Source organism: Somniosus microcephalus, chromosome 7 (genome assembly GCF_052327205.1).
Source record: "Somniosus microcephalus isolate GS21.2 chromosome 7, FLI_Smic_1.0, whole genome shotgun sequence".
Taxonomy (NCBI): domain Eukaryota; kingdom Metazoa; phylum Chordata; class Chondrichthyes; order Squaliformes; family Somniosidae; genus Somniosus; species Somniosus microcephalus.
This window is the reverse complement of record NC_140993.1, coordinates 67,932,525-67,946,555: the sequence shown is the minus strand read 5'-3', so window position 1 is coordinate 67,946,555 and position 14,031 is coordinate 67,932,525. Positions and strand designations below refer to the sequence as shown.

General features: G+C 43.9%; 1 protein-coding gene across 1 annotated transcript in view; it reads left to right on the top strand.

The window, feature by feature from the left end:
- Nucleotides 1-14,031, top strand: part of LOC147114683 (unconventional myosin-Id-like) — a 193,865-nt gene that overhangs the window by 133,307 nt on the left and 46,527 nt on the right. The window contains exons 18-19 of the mRNA XM_085992531.1: nucleotides 11,893-12,037; nucleotides 13,167-13,271. Of these exons, the coding sequence (XP_085848657.1) occupies nucleotides 11,893-12,037; nucleotides 13,167-13,271 (250 nt within the window). The remainder of the gene's footprint in view (nucleotides 1-11,892; nucleotides 12,038-13,166; nucleotides 13,272-14,031) is intronic.

The following is a 14,031-nucleotide window of genomic DNA, read 5'->3' as shown; positions in this document are numbered from 1 at the left end:
ATGCCACTAATTACACTACAATTAAATGATATACTCAAGGGCCCTTGTTTACTAGCACTCCCCACTACACAACAGAGACCTTATAAACTATAACCACAAAAATTAAGACCTTCTAAACTTTATAAACTATTAACCTTAACTGTCAAACTATAGAGTAGTATAAATACTCACCTGGCCGTACTCACCCAATTAGCTGCTTCCTCTTGCCCGCGTCACTTTTTGAATCATGACGTGGCTGTGGAACGCCGCCGCCGGTCTGCGAGATTGACCAACCTTTGAAAAAAAGCCCGCGAAAGTAAGTTTAAATACTCACTGTACTCTCCTGCTGCTCCCGACACTGGCCTGTTCCTACAGGGTGAAAAGTTAGGAAAAACAAAGGCAAAGCAAGGGAGCTCCTCCTTCCACTCCTCACCCAACTCGCAGCACTCTGTTGAAACCGCACTCAGTTTAAAATCGCACTTCAAAGCCTGTTTTTTGGGCCCTGAAACAAAGGAGACTTGCTGAGCCCAGCTACAGGAGAACCAGCTTAATCTAGTTTCCCTAATTAACTGCCTTCAGCTGCTCTGAATTGTAGGCCTTGTATATCCCTTTATAACCCTGCTTAAAGCTGGGAAATTTAGATTTTAAACAGTAGACAGTCACAGTAAATGTGGAGAGAGAGAGACACAGGCTGTGAGATTCTCAGCAGCTCAGCTCTGCTCGGTGCTATGTGAACGGGCTGCACCACACCCCGGCTGCTCGCGGGGAATGCCAGTGCGGAGGGCCCAGTGCAGAAGGCCCAGGCTGGAAGACCCAAAGGAGAGTGTCCTAGGCGGGAAGCCCAGCACGGAGGACCCTAGGCAGGGGGCCCAGGGCGGTGCGGCTGGTCGGCAGAAGCGGAGTCGGGAGATGCTGTGGGTGAGCATGCTGTACGGTTTCTAAGGTTGAAGAACGTTCTCGGGCCCGAATGAGTTCCAGCGGCCCCACCTGTGCTCCATCTGGTGGCAGCTGTGAGGCTTTGTTTCGGTGATGGGATCGGGTTTGTGCGCCACCATTTTGGTGGAGGAAAGACAGACTGTTTCCATCTGATGGGAAAAGAGAACGGAATAAAAGTGGGAAAAAAAGGAAAATAAAAGGAAGATAAAAGACAAAACAAAGTAATATCGGCGAGGAATACTGAGTATTTTGATGGTTGGGTCCTGTGAGCGATAACAGCAAGTAGAAGAAAATTTGAGTATTCAGTCTTTTTACAGGATTTGAGAAAGTGATTCGCTTTCTTTTCCGTGGAAAAGCTGAGGACCGCGGACAAGGATTGTGACATTACATGGTTAGACGGTATCAAGTGAAAACGAGGAGTTATTAGATTGCCGATAGGACTGGTGTAGAACTGGTATTCACTTGTTTTGTTGAAGCAGTTTCTGGTTTTCTGGTTGAAAGCAGTCTAGTTGAAGCTTTAATTGATTTCTGATAAGGCTTTGTACATTGTGATGTTAATTAGTGTTTATGTGGAATTTACTTTGAGATTATTGTCCAGTAAATGATATGTTTTACAAAAGGGAGAAAAATAAGTTAACAGGGGAAAGTTAAAAGGAAGGAGAAAAAAGATAAAATAAATTATATTGGTAAGAAATCTGAGTACTTTGGCTGGGTTCTGGATCGAACGAACGCTCGAGTGAACACACGCCGCAGACACAAATGATACGAATGCACGCACAATGGAATTTACGCTCGACCGAACGAATGGACGAACGAATGCACGCATGCTCGCACGTAGACACAAATGACACGCATGCATGCACAATGGAACTTATGCTCGAGCGAACGAACGAGCGGATGATTGAACGATTGAATGGGTAAACGATGCCAGTAGGACTGGCGTGATACGGGTTTTTTTTCTTGGTTTATTGAAATAGTGGTAGTTTGTACTGTAAATATTATTGATTTATTTGTAAAAATTTATCAGTGCATTTATATTGTTAACCATAAAGCTGTTTTTTTAAGGCTTTATTCTTTTCTTATTGTGGTCAATGGATGTAATGGATTTACTTTGTAATTGATGAGTTGTATAAGTACTGTTGTACTTGAATAAAGAATTAAAAAAAGCAGTAAATGTGAAACAAACAAAAGTTTGATTTTAGCAACCAGTTAAGGCTCCCTGACTCACCCAACTCGCAGCACTCTGTTTAACTAACTTGATTGAGTTTTTTGATGAGGTAATAGAAAGGGTTGATGAGGGCAATGCGGTTGATGTAGTGCACATGAACTTCTAAAATGCCTTTGATAAAGTGCCACATAATAGGCTTGCCAGCAAAGTTGAAGCCCATGGAATAAAAGGGACAGTGGCAACATGGATGTGAAATTAGTTAAGTAACAGGAAACAGAGTAGTGGTGAACGGTTGTTTTTCGGACTGGAGGAAGGTATACAGGGTGTTCCCTAGGGTCGGTATTAGGACCACTGCTTTTCTGGATATATATTAATGACTTGGACTTGGGTGTACAGGGCACAATTTCAAAATTTGCAGATGACACAAAACTTGGAAGTATAGTGAACAGTGAAGAGGATAATGATAGACTTCAAGAGGACACAGACAGGCTGGTGGAATGGGTGGACAAGTGGCAGATGAAACTTAACGCAGAAATGTGTGAAGTTCTTCTTACATTTTAGTAGGAAGAACAAGGAGAGGAAATATAAACTAAAGGGTACAATTTGAAAGGGGGTGCATGAACAGAGCGACCTGGGGGTATATGTGCACAAATCATTGAAGGTGGTAGGGCAGGTTGAGAAAGTGGTTAAAAAATCATACGGGATCCTGGGCTTCATTAATAGAGGCATAGAGTACAAAAGCAAGGAAGTTATGATTAACCTTTGCATTCAATTCTGGGCACTGCACTTTAGGAAGGATATGAAGGCCTTAGAAAAGGTGTAGAAAAGATTTACAAAAATGGTTTCGGGGATGAGGGACTTCAGTTACATGGATTGACTGGAGAAGCTGGGGTTGTTCTCCTTAGAGTAGAGAAGTTTGAGAGGAGATTTGATAGAGTTGTTCAAAATCATGAGGGGTCTAAACAGAGTAGAGAGAAACTGTTCCCATTGGCGGAAGGGTCGAGAACCAAAGGACACAAATTTAAGGTGATTGGCAAAAGAACCAAAGGCGACATGAGGAAAAACTTTTTTTACACAGCAAGTGGTTAGGATCTGGAATGCACTGCCTGAGAGGGTGGTGGAGGCAGACTCAACCATGGCTTTCAAAAGGGAATTGGATAAGTACCTGAAGGAAAAAAAATTGCAGGGCTACGGGGAAAGGGCGGGGGAGTGAGACTAGCTGAAGTGCTCTTGTAGAGAGCCGGCACGGGCTCAACGGGCCGAATGGCCTCCTTCTGTGCTGTAACCATTCTATGATTCTATGATTAAGCGATACAGAGTAAAGGTCCTTCTGTACTGTCCCATCATACACTCCCAGGGTAGCTACAGCACAGGTTAGGTACAAATTGAATGTTATAACTAGCACCTTCAGCACCTAATATATAACAGCCATTACAAAGCAGTGTCCCAAGATATCGCAGAATTGTTGATGAGAATGCGATTGCGGATTCCCTAGCTGAAATTTTTGTTGGAGGATAATCCTGCCAATCAACGGAGGGACTGTTAGAGGTTCTTCGTTTTGCAGAAAAACTTAAACATCCAAGGTAAATTTCGCGCACATGTGGCTGAACTGTCGACGTTGCCAGAGTCCAGATGGCTGTGCCTATGGGAATAATAGGGCGCGTGGGTGAGTTCCATCGCAACCGAGAGACTTTCAGAGCATATGTGGAGTGGCTAGAAATGTTTTTCACCGAATAGTATCATCGAAGTCCCCGATGATGTAAACCGTAGCCGGGCGGTTTTAGAAATAAATCAGACTTTTTTGACTGAAGCAGGCCTCGAGGTGTATGAAACCCTGAAAAATGTGCTTGTTCCCGCCAAGCCAAAGGTCACGCCACTGAAGGAGATCCTAACCAAGTTAGAACAACACTACAGTCCTGAGCCCCTGGAAATTGCTGAAAGTTATCGTTTTGGAACTCATGATCAATTTAATGATGAGGGTATCAGTGAGTACATTGTAGCTTTAAAAATGCTACCCATTCACTGTCATTTCGGAAACTTTCAGGACCGAGCTTTGCATGACCGCTTTGTTTGTGGGTTGAAAAATGAACGTATCAGAAGTAAATCGTTGACAACCCCTAACTTGACTTTTGACTTAGCTTGTCAGACAGCTATGTCGATGGATATGGCCGACCGATACTCCCGAGAGTTCCGCGCCATTTCCAGTCATCAGACAACTGAGGTGAATTGGCTGCAGGCTAAAAGTAAAAGGCAGTTGGACCCCAAGGCCTCACGAACTGGCCAAGGTAACAGTACATTGAAGTCGTGCCATCGGTGCCTGGGACAACACATCACTCAAAGTTGTCCATATATGAAGGCAGAGTGTTTCCACTGCAAGGAAACTGGGCATCTTGCGAAGGCGTGCTGACAGAAGAGTAAACTGACTGGCAATGCTAGAAGTTGAAATCACCAGACACTACATACCATTGAAGAGAAGCAGCAGAATGAGGAGTTTCTGGAGATTCACGTCTTCAAGAGCACGAAGATATATAACAGCGATTCGTGAGGTATCATCATCCAAGTAGATGTTGCAGGAACCGGGATACCCATGGAAATCGACACTGGTGCATCCGTGAGCGTAGTACCGGAATCGCTATATCGCAACAAGTTGCATGATTATCGAATAGAGAAGTCGAAAGTAGAGCTGGGAGGCTACTCAGGAGAGCAAATCCCTGTAGTAGGAAGTGTCACCATACCTGTGAATTACAAGGATCAGTGTCAGAGCTTGCCTGTCATAGTAGTGGCAGGAGACACGCCTGCCTTGATAGGTAGAAATTGGTTGGGATCACTGCAGCTGGATTGGAATGAGATTTTTCGTGTGGAAGCAAAATTTGCATCAAAAGATGATGTCATCAAGCAGTATCCAAAGGTGTTCAGCGAAATGGGCAGTCTGATCCAAGACCTCAAGGTGAGTGTCAGACTGCAGAAGGACACAAGACCAGTTTACTGCAAGCCACGTCCCGTACCATATGCACTCAAGGAGAAAGTTGAGCAAGAACTCAAAAGACTAGAAACTGAAAACATAATCTCTAAGGTAGATCTGAGTAATTGGGCTACACCCATTGTTGTTGTATCTGCATCAGATGGTAAGGTAAAGTTGTGTGTGATTATAAGGTAACCGTAAACCCGGTTCTAGAGTGTAATCTACCCAATATGTTGCCAAATGTGGAAGATTTGTTCACAATGCTGACAGGTGGCCAGATCTTTTCAAAGTTAGATCTAACAAACGCCAACCTATAACTTGAGTTAGATGAAGAGTCCAAGTCATGCTTGACTTTAAATACTCACCGAGGCCTATATCAGTTCAATAGGCTATTGAAGTGTCTTCTGCCCCCGGCATATTCCAGGGATGATGAATCAAATTTTGCAAGGGATTGAGGGGTAGTGTGTTATTTGGATGACATACTCATTTCAGCACCAAACAGGCAAATCCATGATAAGGTGTTGAATGAGGATCGGATGAGTCTGCGTTGTGGGAACTTTCTTGTTTTCGACTACAAAACACTCGGAACAGAGATTGCAGCATTACATTAACGTTATGGGTGCAGTGAGGAAACAGAAATTAAAATTTGAAACGTGAGATGGCTGCTATATTCAGAAGCATCGGTGATTTTGATGAAAATGTTGAGCAATGGAGCGCTTATACGGAACGTTTTGACTATTTTTTATTTTGGCGAATGCGGTGGCAATCAATAAGGTCGTGCCTACCTTTGAGTATAATGGGAGCAAAGACATTCAATTTACTGCACAGCCTTGTACAGCCAGTTAAGCCAGGAACTAAAACATATAAACTAGTGGAAATTCTTGGAGCACATTTTTCACTGAAACCCTGGTTATTGCTGAGAGATTTAGATTTCACAAACGGAATCAAGAGGAGGGGGAAACAGTGACTATGTTTATTGCTGCTTTGAAAAGGTTGTCAGAACACTGCGAGTTCAAGGAGGTGCTGAATGACACCATTAGAGACAGACTTGTGTGTGGTCTACAAAGTGCAGCCACACAGAAGCACCTTCTTACTGAGGACAACCTAACTCTTGAAAAGGCCATTGAAGTTAGTGTCTCCATGGAGATGGCGGAAAAGGAGGCTCACCAGTTTAGCTCAACAGGGAGAGTTCACAAGGTGTCGCCTGAGCCTAAAGGTGCGTGGAACGGCACATGTTACCGTTGTGGAAAAACGGGCCATCATGCTAATGACTGCTGGTGTACGGAGCTGGAATGCCGAAACTGTGGCAAAAAGGGTCACATTGAACGTGCCTGTAGAGGTAAAAAAAGAACAGACAGAGCTGGGAAGCATGAAAACAAAATGTCTGTATTGGGACAAGAGAAGAAAAATGTTCATTTAGTGCAGTATGATGGAACAAGCAAAACAGAGGGGAGCGACACCTCTGAGGAGGAAGAGGTGCACATACTGACGGTTGCAGGTGGTCCAAATGGCTACTGGGTGTCACCACTGGTGGAGGGACAATCAGTGCGGATGGAGGTGGACACAGGCGCGGCTGTGTCCCTTGTTTCAGACACTGTCTACAACAAAATGCTAAAGCACCTTACCCTTCAGCCAACAAACATTGTGCTAAAGACATATACCGGCGAACCTGTGGCCATGAGAGGCGCCATTGAGATGACAGTTAAATTGAACGGACAGACTGCGAAATTGCCACTATATGTGGTAAAGGGAAATTACCCATCTCTACTGGGACGTGCGTGGCTAGAGAAAATCATGCTGGACTGGCCTGCAGTCAGCATGATGTCAAAAGGGGAGTCAGGTCTGCAGTTTTAAACAAACATGCAGAACTCTTCAATGGTGAACTTGGGAGTATGAAAAAGATCAGCGTGAGACTGAACATTAAACCTGACAGCAAGCCGAAGTTTCACAAAGCCCGACCTGTACCCTATGCAATTAGGCCAAAAGTTGAGGCTAACTTGGAGGCCTTAGTCGAGAATGGCGTCCTGGAGCCTGTGAGTGTGAGCAAATGGGCCACACCCATTGTTCCTGTCCTGAAAAAGGATGGATCTATTCGAATTTGCGGGGATTTTAAAGTGACTATTAACCCGGTGCTGTCTGCGGAACAGTACCCTCTTCCCCTCATTGGTGATCTCTTTACGGGCCTGGCCGGAGGGCAAAAGTTCAGCAAAATAGACTTATGCCAGGCTTATCTATAAATGCATGTCGATGACAAATCAAAGGAGTTGCTGACAATTGTGACTCACAAGGGGCTATACAGGTACTGCCGCTTTCCGTTTGGAATTACGTCGGCCCCTGCTCTATTCCAAAGGGCAATGGATCAGATTTTGAGTGGACTGCCAGGAGTCCAGTGCTACCTGGATGACATCCTTGTCATTGGGACAAATGAGGATCATCTTCTGAACTTGGATGCGACACTACAGTGACTGAAAAAGTATGGACTCAGAGTTCATAAGGACAAGTGTGAATTCTTTCAGTCTTCAGTTGAGTACCTGGGGCATGTGATTGATGCTACCGGCCTGCACAAGGCGCCATCAAAGGTCAAGACGATCGTGGAGGCCCCAGCACCCCAGAATGTGAGCCAGTTACGTTCATGCCTGGGGCTACTTAACTACTATGGAAAGTTTATTCCAGACTTAGCAACATTGCTGAAGCCGCTACATCAGTTGCTATGTCAAGGTAAAACATGGAAATGGACTGAACTGTGCAACGAAGCTTTCGCCCAAGCAAAGAAAGCATTGCTGAAGTCGGAGGTCCTGACACACTTCGACCCAAAGCTACCCGTGCAGCTAGCATGTGATGCATCACCATATGGTGTGGGAGCAGTCATATCCCACATCATGCCTTCTGGTGAAGAGAAACCTATTGCCTTCGCATCACGCACCTTGAACAAGGCCGAGAGTAACTATGCACAGATTGAGCGCGAGGCCTTGGGGATCGTTTTTGGAATTCGAAAATTTCATCAGTACCTGTTTGGGAGAAGGTTCACACTCCTGACGGACCACCGTCCATTGACTTCAATCTTCGGGCCCCACGCCGGAATTCCATCTCTTGCTGCAAGTAGGATGCAAAGGTGGGCTTTACTGTTGTTGGGACACACATACGACATCAAATATCGCAAATCAGACTTGCACGGCAACGCAGACGGTCTCTCGAGGCTGCCCTTGCCTGTTACTCCCCCAGAGCCTCGTCAGATAGACATCTTCTACTTCAGACAAGTGGAGGGAGCACCTGTCACTGCAGTTCAGGTTCGAAGGTACACCCGCAACGATCCAGTCCTGTCTGAGGTAATGGACGATGTCATTCGAGGGAGAGCTATAGGAGATTCTCCTAGTTTGAAACTTTACGTTTCAAAAAGAAATGAGCTCTCCGTCCAGGCAGGTTGTCTTCTCTGGGGACGCCGTGTTATCATTCCGCCACCTCTGAGGGAACGTGTACTGCAACAACTTCATACAGGCCACAGTGGGATAGTTCGGATGAAGGAAATGGCAAGAAGCTACTTCTGGTGGCCAGGTCTCGATGGAAATATTGAGGAGAAAGCCAAAACATGTTCCCCGTGTCAAAGGGTCCAGAATGTTCCACAGCTGGCAACCCTACACCCCAGGGTAAAGTCAGGGTTTGAGGCAGTCTACCTCTACCCTTGGTTAGTTGAGTGCATTGAAAGTAACTTACCTGTTGAGGAATAATGTGGACATTTCATTTAAGAGGGGAGGAATATGTTATGTATTATGTGTTCTCCTCCCACCTGCGGTGGCGCTGTCGCAGCAGATAAATGGTTGGGTTTGTTCTCTTGGTTGGGTTTTGTTCTCTTTGTTCTGTACTTTCTCTGGAACTTTCCTTTTGAATAAAGAAACACCATGTTTGCAATCTCGGGGTTCTGAGCACTAATTGTGTTTAAGTATAACGGCACAGGTACAGACACAACAGGATGATTCATTTATTCTGATGAGTCAGATAGTCTTGTTACAAGTAGAGTACCAGTAGCAAATCCTACATCAGACGTACCAGAAATAAATCCAAGACAAAGACAGAATTTAAGCATGAGCCCGAGTCAGGCAGACAAACAGTCTGAAAGTGTAGAGAGTCCAAATGTAGATCAAGGTCAGCCCTTGGAGAAAAATTCTCTGCAGGCTCAGCCTAGAATGAGTCAAAGTCCTACAACAAAATCTGAAAGTTCTGTTCACGAAAGAAGGCATCCTCTTCAAAACAGAAAACCAGTGGTTAAGTTTAATCTGTAAATATGGAAAATAAGCTTATATCTTTTGTTTGTGTTACAGAATTCTATAGTAGAATTTGGAAACATAAAATGGGTTCCATTTGAGAAATGTATGCCAAGAGTTGTATATACCATGCAAGTCATGTATAATGATAATTTGCTATGATTAACTTCTTCAATAAGGAGGGAGAAGTGTAATAGAGCCATTTGATGAACTACTCATGTATATAATAATAAAGCCATGTGCAGTGCAGTTCTTACCAGAAGCCATGTTGCGCTGTTGTGTGTGTGTATATATATATATATATATATATATATATGCTGTGTCCCAAGATATCACACCCTCTACACTATCCAATCAAACACTCCCAGAGCAAATGCAGCATGGGTTAGATACAAATTGAATGCTAAGACTGGTACCTTCAGCATCTATTGTATGACAGCCATTATATTACAAATTGCAGCCAACATCTATCTATAAATTTTAAAAAATGGGTGTCAGTACTGAGCCAGTTTATTGATCAGTAGTAATCATGGTTGTTCCAAATGTTATTGTCGCTTTCTAGCAATCTCATTGGCCTGTAGTTTTCTTGTGACCGTTGAGTTCATGAGTGTCAACTTTGAGCAATCCCCTTTTTCGACTGCTGTGATTGGTCCAGGGGATTCAGTTCGCTCATAAATCCCATTTATCATAACATAAGAAATAGGAGCTGGAGTAGGCCATTTGGCCCTTCAAACCTGCTCCACCATTTAAAAAGATCATGGCTGATCTTCTAACTCAACTCCACCTTTCCGCACTATCCCCATATCCCTTAATTCCATTCATTCCCAAAACTTTATCGACTTCTGTCTGGAATTTACTCAACAACTGAGCATCCACAGCTCTCTGGGGTAGAGAACTCCAAAGATTCACAACCCTTTGAGTGAAGAAATTTCTCCTCATCTCAGTCCTAAATGGCCGACCCCTTATTCTGTGACTGTGATCCCGTGTTCTAGATTTCTCAGCCAGGGGAAACATTTTCCCAACATTAACCCTGCCAAGTCCCTTAAGAATTTTATATGTTTCATTAGATCACCTCTCATTCTTCTAAACTCTGGAGAATATAGGCCTAGTCTACTCAATCTCTCCTCATAGGGCAATCCCCTCATCCCAGGAACCAGTCTAGTGAACCTTCGCTGCACTCCCTCTAGGGCAAGTATATCTTTCCTTAGGTAAGGAGACCAGAACTGTATACAATACTCCAGGTGTGGCATCACCAATGCCCTGCATAATTGTAGTAAGACTTCTTTACTCCTATACTCTAATCCCTTTGTAAAAAAGCTAGCATACCATTTGCTTTCCTAGTTGCTTGCTGTACCTGCATGTTAACTTTCTGTGATTCATGTACAAGGACACCCAGGTCCCTCTGAATGCAAACATTTCCCAGTCTCTCACCATTAAAAAAAAGTCTGCTTTTTTGTTTTTCCTACCAAAGTGGATAACTTCACACTTCCTCACATTGGGCAGGAACATGGCAAATGGAATACATTCAGTCAACCTGTCTATATTTCTCTGCAGCCTCTTTGCATCCTCCTCACAGTTTACCTTTGTATCATCAGCAAACTTGGATACGTTACACTCAGTCCCTTCATCTAAGCCACTAATATAGATTGTAAATAGTTGAGGCCCAAGCACTGGTTCTTGCGGTACGCCGCAAATTGCAACCTGACAACCTGAAAAAGTCCCGTTTATTCGTACTCCCTGTTTTCTGTCCATTAACCAATCCTTAATCCATGCTAATATATTATCCCCAATACCATGAGTCCTAATTTTGTGTAATAACCTCATGTGTGGCACCTTATCGAATGCTTTTTGAAAATCCAAATACACTACATCCACTGGTTTCCCCTTATCCATCCTACTAGTTACATCTTCAAAAAACTCTAACAGATTTGTCAAACACGATTTCCCTTTCATAAAACCATGTTGACTCTGCCTAATCATATTACGATTTTCTAAGTGCCCTGTTACCACGTCCCTAATAATAGATTCTAGCATTTTGCCAATTACTGATGTCAGGCTAACTGGCCTACAGTTCCTTGTATTTTCTCTTCCTCCTTTCTTAAATAGCGGGGTTATGTTTGCTACCTTCCAATCCTTGGGGACTGTTCTAGAATCTAGCGAATTCTGGAAGATTAATACCAGTGCATCCACTATCTCTGCAGCTACTGCTTTTAAAACCCTAGGATGCAGGTCCCATGAATTTCTCCATGGTAACCATAAGGCCATAACAATGATTCACATCACAAAGCAGTTTACCTAATTTTTTCTTGCAGCAGAAAATAATGCTCTTTAAAAATATGTGACCAAGGCCACATATTTTAATATAATATGAATTTCCTCCTGGCTGCTCCCCGCTCCACCAAATGTACAACAGGGAGCAGGAGAATTCCTGAGGAATTTCACCCCATAGTTATCTGAGAGAGAGAGTGAAATTTAATAGAGCTATGTATTCTTCAATCTCCCAACAGTTGAAACCCTGATAAAATTAGCATCTTTCTGCTGCTCGATCCAGCTGTTATTGACTCTTACGATATGCTGCTCTCTTGCAGGTGGAGGGCACGACAGATTGTCAAAAACATCCCGCCCTCTGACATGCCACAAATCAAGGCAAAGATCGCTGCTATGGATGCACTGCTGGGGCGGAGGAAAGACTGGGGTGTACAGAGAACCTGGGAGCGGGACTACCTCTCATCTGTAAGTACCGTTTTACCTTTACTCTGTCGGCCCCTCTTATCTGTAGATACTAGAGCCTCGTCTATACATTGCTTCTGCTCTTGGGCAAAATTAACAATTTGAATTCATACAGCACCTTTAAAGTTGTAAACATCCCAAGGCCATTCACAGAGGAATAGCAGGAGCGAAGGTGACCAAAATCATGGTTGAAGAGCTGGTTTGGCAAATTCCAGCACACGTTGCACATGATTTTAAGAAAAACCATACAGGGTGTAGGCCGGAATTTCCAATACAACGGACAAGGTTCCCGTCCAGGAGCTCCATGTCTGAAAATGACCCCTTATAACTGTAATTTATGTTTTCCTCACTTCCTTTGTTCATGGAGGGCTATTTTTATGGTTCTTTTGTGCTTTCCCCACTTCATTCGCAACTCTCATTTCCTTCACTTGTCTAAGCCTCAAGCTTTGGAATTCCCTCCCTCAACCTCTCCACCTCGCTCTCCCCCCCTTAAAACTTACCTCTTTGACCAAGCTTTTAGTCCCTCCTCCTCATAACACCTCCTTTGGTTTGGAGTCATTTTTTATCAGATTACACTCCAGTGAAGCCCCTTGGGACATTTTACTATGTTAAAGATGCTACATAAATGCATGTTGTTGTTGTTGAATATCTCCCTTCCCTATTCTCCTGTTCCACTCTTTCTTTCAAGACTGAGATAGATAGATTTTTGTTAGGTAAGGGTCTCAAAGTATATGGAGCAAAGGTAGGTAAATGGAGTTGAGGTAAATATCAGCCATGATCTGATTGAGTGCCGGAACAGGCTCGTGGGGCTGAATGGCCTAATCCTGTTCCTATGAGCGGGCACACTGCCCATTCTCAAATTGCCGACAATGTGTCCCTGCAGGTGGCTACCAGGAGATGCCAGAGATTGCCCAGGTGCATGGGGCAAGAGGGAAGGGGAGGAGTCTTACCCCTTAAAATTCTATCCTTCCCACTGCTGGGAAATGCAACATCCTCTGCTCATTGACTCCCCGCTCGACACAACTCGGATGGGGCCATCGAGTGAGGCCAAACCAAACACCTGTCCCGACACACTGACACTAGCCACCTCATCTGCAGCTGCGATCTGACATTAAAATCTCTGTTCCTTCAGGCCAGGGACAACCAGGAGATGATGTCCCAGTTTATCACAACCATGAAGGGGCTGAAATGCAAGGAACAGTTCAGCAGCGTGCTGTTCTCCGCACACGTACGAAAGGTAAGGATAAAGAAGGAAAGCGCCCTCACTACAACTGAGAAATCTCTACTGGCGACAGTAGTGGATGAACATTCAAAGCTTGTTCCTATGGCAATCACCCTGCCTGCTATTTTAACACGGAGAGTAACCTGTTAGAATTTATCTCCCTGCTCAAAAAGCCACGGAGTGTCGCCATAGAATCGTACAGCACAGAAGGAGGCCATTCAGCCCATTGTGCTTGTGCCAGCTCTTTGCTAGAGATATCTAGTTACTCCCACTCCTCGCTCTTTCCCCATAGACCTGAATATTTTTCCTTTTCAAGTATATATTCAATTCCCTTTTCAAAGTTACCATTGAATCGGCTTCCACCACTTTTTCAAGCAGTGTGTTCCAGATCATAACAACTCACTGCGTAAAAACATTTCTTATCATCTCTCCCCTGGTTCTTTTGCCATCTTAGCAATGCATTAAACCTTTGTTTGCTGATTCCTCCCAGCAGAGGTTACCAGGCTTATATTTATAAAACTCTGCTCTTCACTTCTCCATTGTTTTATCAGTGATGCTAGTGGGATTGTTAAGAGGGAAGTCACGTCTAGGGCTTGGCATGTTTTATTCATAGTCCTTCCCCAATCAACATTCAAAAAATATGGTTTTGAGCTCACACCCTGCGGTATTAGTGACAAAGATGTGAAGGGGCTTGAATGAAATTAATTTCTCTGATAAATTAATTTAACTTTAAGAATGGGTTAACGCAAAGGGTAAAATAGTGGAGAAAGGAATC